The following is a 5,556-nucleotide window of genomic DNA, read 5'->3' as shown; positions in this document are numbered from 1 at the left end:
TATTTTTAAAATTCCAGCACATAATATAAAAAAATATTTTATATAATGTGCTGGAATCAAGTCTAATTCAAGGTTAATGAAATTGAGAAGGGAAAACCTATGTCATATTTTGTAATAATTATTCTAATCTGATTAAATACGCCATATTTTGTGGGAGAAAAGTAACTTCACATTCATTAAATCTCAATTAATAAAGATAAATACATAATTAATCGTGAAAATATGCTTTGTTGAAAAACTGGAAAGTAAAGGAGATAACACTGAATTTTAATGTTTCTTCACGTATGAGTTCAATTATTGTAGACCTAAAACTGTCACATTTGTGTATGCTGATATTATATTGTATAAATTGTGAAATTTTGCTCAATGAGAAATTAGACTTTATTATCTTAGCAGTTTTTTATCATTAATAAAATCCACATCTCCTTGAACCATTTGACCCCATCTCAGGTGACTATATTTACTTGGTTTTGGCCTGAAAATTTTTATCCGTGGTCTGAGTTTCTTATTTTGGATTGGTCATGACGTGGGCCTCTCCTTGTTGCTTGAGCTCAAAGAGTACGCAATATGACAATAGCGCTTCATAACTTGGCTTTAGAGAGTCAACATATTTAGTTTAATAATACTCTCCAATGAATCACATTTTGACACATTTATCTGGCTTATGTTTTCGAATCCTAAATTGTTGTCTTGCTTTGCAGAAAGGATCTGGAAAAAGTACTATTTCATGATTTGGGAATACCTCACACCAATATCAATATTTGTGTCATTCCACCCTCGAGAAGCATCTACACATGGAAGCTATTTTGGCTTTTAATTACGAGAAATCGAGCTACATTATTCATCCGCTATGTCTTTTCATGGCTTTCATAATTCGGCATATTATTACCTTCGCGTTTTCCATTTTCATGTAGACCATAGCATTTCCTTCGCTTATATTAGAAGGCAAGCCAAATTGATATCCCTCTCCGCCTCACTCTACGGTACAAAATTATCTCCTTCCTACACGCACAGCAAAGCCAAAAATAGGTTGACATCAATGTGGAGTTTTATTTGGTTTCCCGATTTGGAAATAAACAAAAAAACAATGCGGATAATTTTAAGATGATCGCACAAGTTAAGCCTCGTCCTGGATACCCATTTCTCTGACTCCGGTTGCAATCTGGAACAGGAAACTGACATCACAGTTAATGCCGCGGTCGATACTCTGGTAATAAGATAGAGAGACAATAATACTGTTTAAGATTTAGGTTATATAGCTCAGGAAACCAATAAATAAAAATTATACTTCTCAAAAGTAAACTAGTCAACAAGAGGCGTAAGCTCTCGATAGAGACATAGCTAATTTTCTGTTAACGATGGATGCATACCCAAAACGTAGACTACTTGATATAATTTCCGACGGATTAACATGCTGGGTATAGTAGAAAATAGGAGAACGCGTACCTTCCGATGGAGGTTGTTGTTTTCTTCTTGGAGCTCCTTAAGCTGCGTGTAGTAGAAAGTGTTAGCCTTGACTTCTCTTTTCCCTACCATTGAAATACATCCCTAAGATATTGCGAACTCAGACCACGAGAGGAATAACTAGTAGCTATCCTGCCATACGGAAAGATTAACGCTCCTTTCCCGAGAAGGCGTAAGGGTTATCACGTCTCTCGTAATCCTGTCATTATTAGTTTGGGGAACTCGACGACGGTAAGCTTTGTAGTTCTAACGATTTAGAGAGTTTCACTATAATTCTAAGAAGTAAAGGTTAGCTTCTGACAAGTGTCAAAGGTGCATTACCTGCCTCTTCAACTGGTTGATCTGCTCGAATATAATTTTCCTCTGAAACAGAAAGCACTGTAAATTTAAGCATATTGAATATTTTTCCCGGGAAAAAGAAAACTGACCTTCCAAGATCTTATCTTATCCAGTCCCATTTTCATTTGGCTCTCCAGTTGTTTTAGATCTTTTATGCCCATAGACTGAAGTTCGTCTCCCGCAAAGTGCCTGCAAGATTGAGTGGTCAGCAGTTCGTCTGTTAGCGAGTACCTGTTCAGATGACATGCCAGCCTGCCGAGAGACGAGAATTTATTTGTGCAAACCACGGCCTTCTTTCATTAATAGTGTTTATCGTGAAAATTGTTGTCGACGCTGATCCGTGAAGCTAAGCCATGTATTCATATTATTGGTGCAAACTCTATTTGTTTCAACTAAACATACACTTGCTTATGAGCATTTTCATCACAGATATAATCGGTCAAAACTTTACGCGGCATATTTTATGCAGTTGACTTTGGGCGATTTATTGCTAAAGCATTAACAGTATGCACCGCTTCGAATCCTTGTTTCTGCGCAGACTGCTATCTTGTTGAGGATCTTGATTTAAAGGAGTAACAAATATGTATCCCATAATGCTCAAGTGTCCACCAGGAGTGTAAGGATGAGAGTATACAAAACCCACAAACAGATTGGATAAAAAGAACCTTCTTGAATGGAACCACGTTCACAACAGAGTTCTAAGAGAGGGAACAAAGAGCAAATGATACCACAAGTTCACAAATAGGGACAAACCGATGAGAAGAGCCATACTTGAAGACTTATCTTCAACAAGATTCTCCATGATGCTATGTTTCCCCTCCTTACTTTCAACTCCTCAAAAGCTCTTAGCTTGAACTCTCTAGTGCCCCTCAAGTACGAGGTGAGCTCCTCCACTTATAGCACTCAATGGAAATTTCTATGTAACGCTTTTTCTAGAACAGGAATTCTTCTAGAAAATTTAGAAAGATTCGTAAGCTTCTGAGAGTTCTAGACGAGTTTATAACAATCCAGAAGGTTCTAGAAGAATCAAGAACAACCTCACGTATCTAAACATAAGACAACCTAAAAGACATTTCAAAGATAATCCGGAACTAAAACAAAAATGTTTAATTAAAATACATGACTACGCGTTATTTTTTGTGTAACAACAGTGTTCACATTTTGTGTTATCCTTGTATTTTTTCAAAAGCAATAACTTGGTGTTTTCGACGAATCTTTTCTAATGTTTGATACTCTTCCATCAACGTCCCAGTAAATTTCATTTTCGCATTTGCTACTTCGATATTATACATCGTTCAGGAAGGAGGCACAAATCTCATTTTACTTACCATAATACAAAATTGTAGTCAGAGGGTAATCACGTACTTAGAGCAATATTTATATCTAACATATTTATGCATAGCATATTAATGTCATGTCAAAAAAATCCCGAAATTGGTAAAACCCCTCCAACAAGACCATACCATTTTACATGGCAAAACCCTTTATTTTTTAACATTTGTAATTTTCAGCATGTTTAATTTTACAATTAGGAATAGCATCATTGCAAACAAGATCACCAGAGTAAATAACGTATCAAAGATCCTTTCGAGAGCAATTTAATGAAATCTATGGGACCAGTAGTGTAGACGCCAGAAATATATAAAACTTATAAATTAAAGTGGCATCAGTGTACGGGCATTAAAAATATCTTTTCTATCTATTATCATCTCACTGGTAATCTTCAATACTACTGAGTCTCTAACGCGTCTTTCTATAATTTGCTTATCGATTTATTCATTAAAGTTCCATAAAATGATGGAGGGGGATGTAAAATTCTGCAGTTGTGGAACGCACCTCTTCCGATTTTCCAGCGATTCAATCATTTTTTTGAGATTCTTTATCTCCGTTGTCCAGTACTGCATGTAGAAACCCATACATATTAAGCCCCAAAATTCGCTGTTACTCCTGAAGGATGAAACGCGTTCTTCTTCTACAGAGTCGATTCATGAATTTTATAATACAAATCGTTGTAATTGGACAAGTTATCATCGCAAAGATTTTGTGCAGAAACATCCGAAGAGGCGGTTGATGAAACTGGAAGGTATTCTAACACTTTTGTTCAACCACCGACTTCATTTTGGTTCCGCAACTACGGTAAGGTAATTTTAAAAAACTAAGTCTGTCATGGACGAAACACGGGTTTTTAACTGTCTCGAAGTGATTTGGTCTGTTAAGAACTTATGGTGGTCAACCTGTTTTCATACACTCCCTCGCGAAGTTACGGTTTACTAGAAGTTGAAAAATCAATGGAAAAAATGACATTTCCTTCAAGCGCCAGGTGGACATAAAGGGCAAGAAAGCATAGAAAATAATGAGAAGTAAAATATATAATTATGTAAGAAATCACGAAGGTCTCTGTTGACAAACCCTAATTAGGAAATCGAAGTCCAAAACACCTAATTATGTTTGATAAATCCGGTAATGGATCGGGATCCTCCAATGCACAAGTTTGTAGGGAACTATGGAAATGAATGCATATTGGTAGACGGCAGAAACTGTTCTACTCATGTTATTTCTGCCTGTTTCTGGGAACGCATCTTAAGAGAAATACTTGTGCATAACATTTAAAACGGACCAAAATTAAGAAAAAGTGATAGAGGAAAAGATGCAAACCCACCTCAGCGGGTGTCACACAAGAATTTCCAATGCCCTTTGCGTGCCGATATCGAGATATAACACTGCCCATACTGTTCAAATTAAACTGTCGTTACGAAACTTAAAGTGAGCCGAACAAAATGTTAAATGGTTATGAAATGATGAAATTTCAAAGACAGTGGTCTATTTTCCTACATTTCTAACAGTCTGGTGATAGAAAAATTCGCACGAAAATAATATGAATAGAATGAGGATTTCGGAGCGACGATATTTTTCTAAATCTAATTTTTCCTGACAAATTAGTAATGCTGTAGCTAAACATATTGCTCACTTGGCAAAAACTTCACAGTTCTTGTGGACACGCAACGAACAAAACATGTCCTTACTCTTAGCTGATAGCGAATAACAAGGGATGCAAGAAATGATAATAATATTGAGATGTAGATCGGAGCTCGGAATATTTACTCTTGGCTAGAGAACTGGTACGACTTGCCGCTGGCAGAGAAGATTAGAAGTCCGACATCGACCTCGCACAGAATTGAGAGTTCGCAGGCCTTTTTCAGCAATCCGTTCCTACGCTTGGAAAATGTGATTTGTCTGTTGGTAGTGTTCTCAATCCTCACCAGCTGCACCTTTCCCCTACCCATGTTTTTCTGGTTCTCCGCCCCAAAAGAGGACTCGGGAACGAAAAGAAGACTCGAAGGGTTGGTAAGCAAGAGAGAGATCGGGGAAAAATATGAGCTGCTGTCATTTCCGTTAGGTAAAAAAAGGTAGGAGTAAAACAACGCTGTCGACTGTCGAGGGACTCTTAACAGAGATAGAATAGTTACCAGGGATGTGCAGTGGACAAAGATTACAAGTATGACGCGGCGGTTCTGGGAAACAGCGCTTAGTTCTATCACTCATTTTTCTGCCTCAAATGTAACCCTCAACAGTGAAAAACGTTGGCATATTTGCACACACAGGATAACTATCCAATGGTCGGGAGACGGTTTGACCGGCCCCTCTCTGCAGCGATACGTTACTTCCTCTGCTGAACGGGAACAAACAAATAAAAGCTCAGTCCTTTTCCTGTTCTACAGAATCGTACTCCGTATGGGCATAAACAGGATTGAC

General features: G+C 37.5%; 1 protein-coding gene across 4 annotated transcripts; it reads right to left on the bottom strand.

Moving 5' to 3' along the window:
• Window positions 1–802: 802 nt before the first annotated feature.
• On the bottom strand, window positions 803–5,158 carry LOC144705634 (agamous-like MADS-box protein AGL11). Of its 4 annotated transcripts, none has more exons than XM_078578407.1 (8): window positions 4,906–5,157; window positions 4,463–4,532; window positions 3,640–3,701; window positions 1,893–1,992; window positions 1,786–1,827; window positions 1,447–1,488; window positions 1,115–1,207; window positions 803–1,002 (listed from the first exon to the last, which is right to left on the bottom strand). In XM_078578407.1, the coding sequence occupies exons 1-7, from the start codon at window positions 5,085–5,087 to the stop codon at window positions 1,118–1,120; spliced, it is 588 nt and encodes a 195-aa protein (XP_078434533.1). In that variant the 5' UTR covers window positions 5,088–5,157; the 3' UTR covers window positions 803–1,002; window positions 1,115–1,117. The 4 variants fall into 4 exon arrangements, with proteins under 4 accessions (XP_078434533.1, XP_078434535.1, XP_078434536.1 ...); XM_078578409.1 differs by having other exon boundaries at window positions 1,115–1,162; window positions 4,906–5,156; XM_078578410.1 differs by lacking the exon at window positions 803–1,002 and having other exon boundaries at window positions 1,031–1,207; window positions 4,906–5,158.
• Window positions 5,159–5,556: the final 398 nt, after the last annotated feature.

Source organism: Wolffia australiana, chromosome 7 (assembly GCF_029677425.1).
Source record: "Wolffia australiana isolate 7733 chromosome 7, ASM2967742v1".
Lineage (NCBI taxonomy): Eukaryota > Viridiplantae > Streptophyta > Magnoliopsida > Alismatales > Araceae > Wolffia > Wolffia australiana.
The sequence above is the reverse complement of the archived record's forward strand: the minus strand, read 5'-3'. Positions and strand labels throughout refer to the sequence as shown.

Excerpts from the sequence above, each read along its gene's own strand:
- LOC144705634 (XM_078578410.1), bottom strand. The coding sequence starts at position 5,087 with ATGGGTAGGGGAAAGGTGCAGCTGGTGAGGATTGAGAACACTACCAAC. Across the intron at positions 4,533-4,905 it reads TACCAGTTCTCTAGCCAAGA|TATGGGCAGTGTTATATCTC; the intron begins GTAAATATTCCG and ends TAATTTGAACAG. Across the intron at positions 1,208-1,446 it reads ACAACAACCTCCATCGGAAG|AGTATCGACCGCGGCATTAA; the intron begins GTACGCGTTCTC and ends TCTTATTACCAG.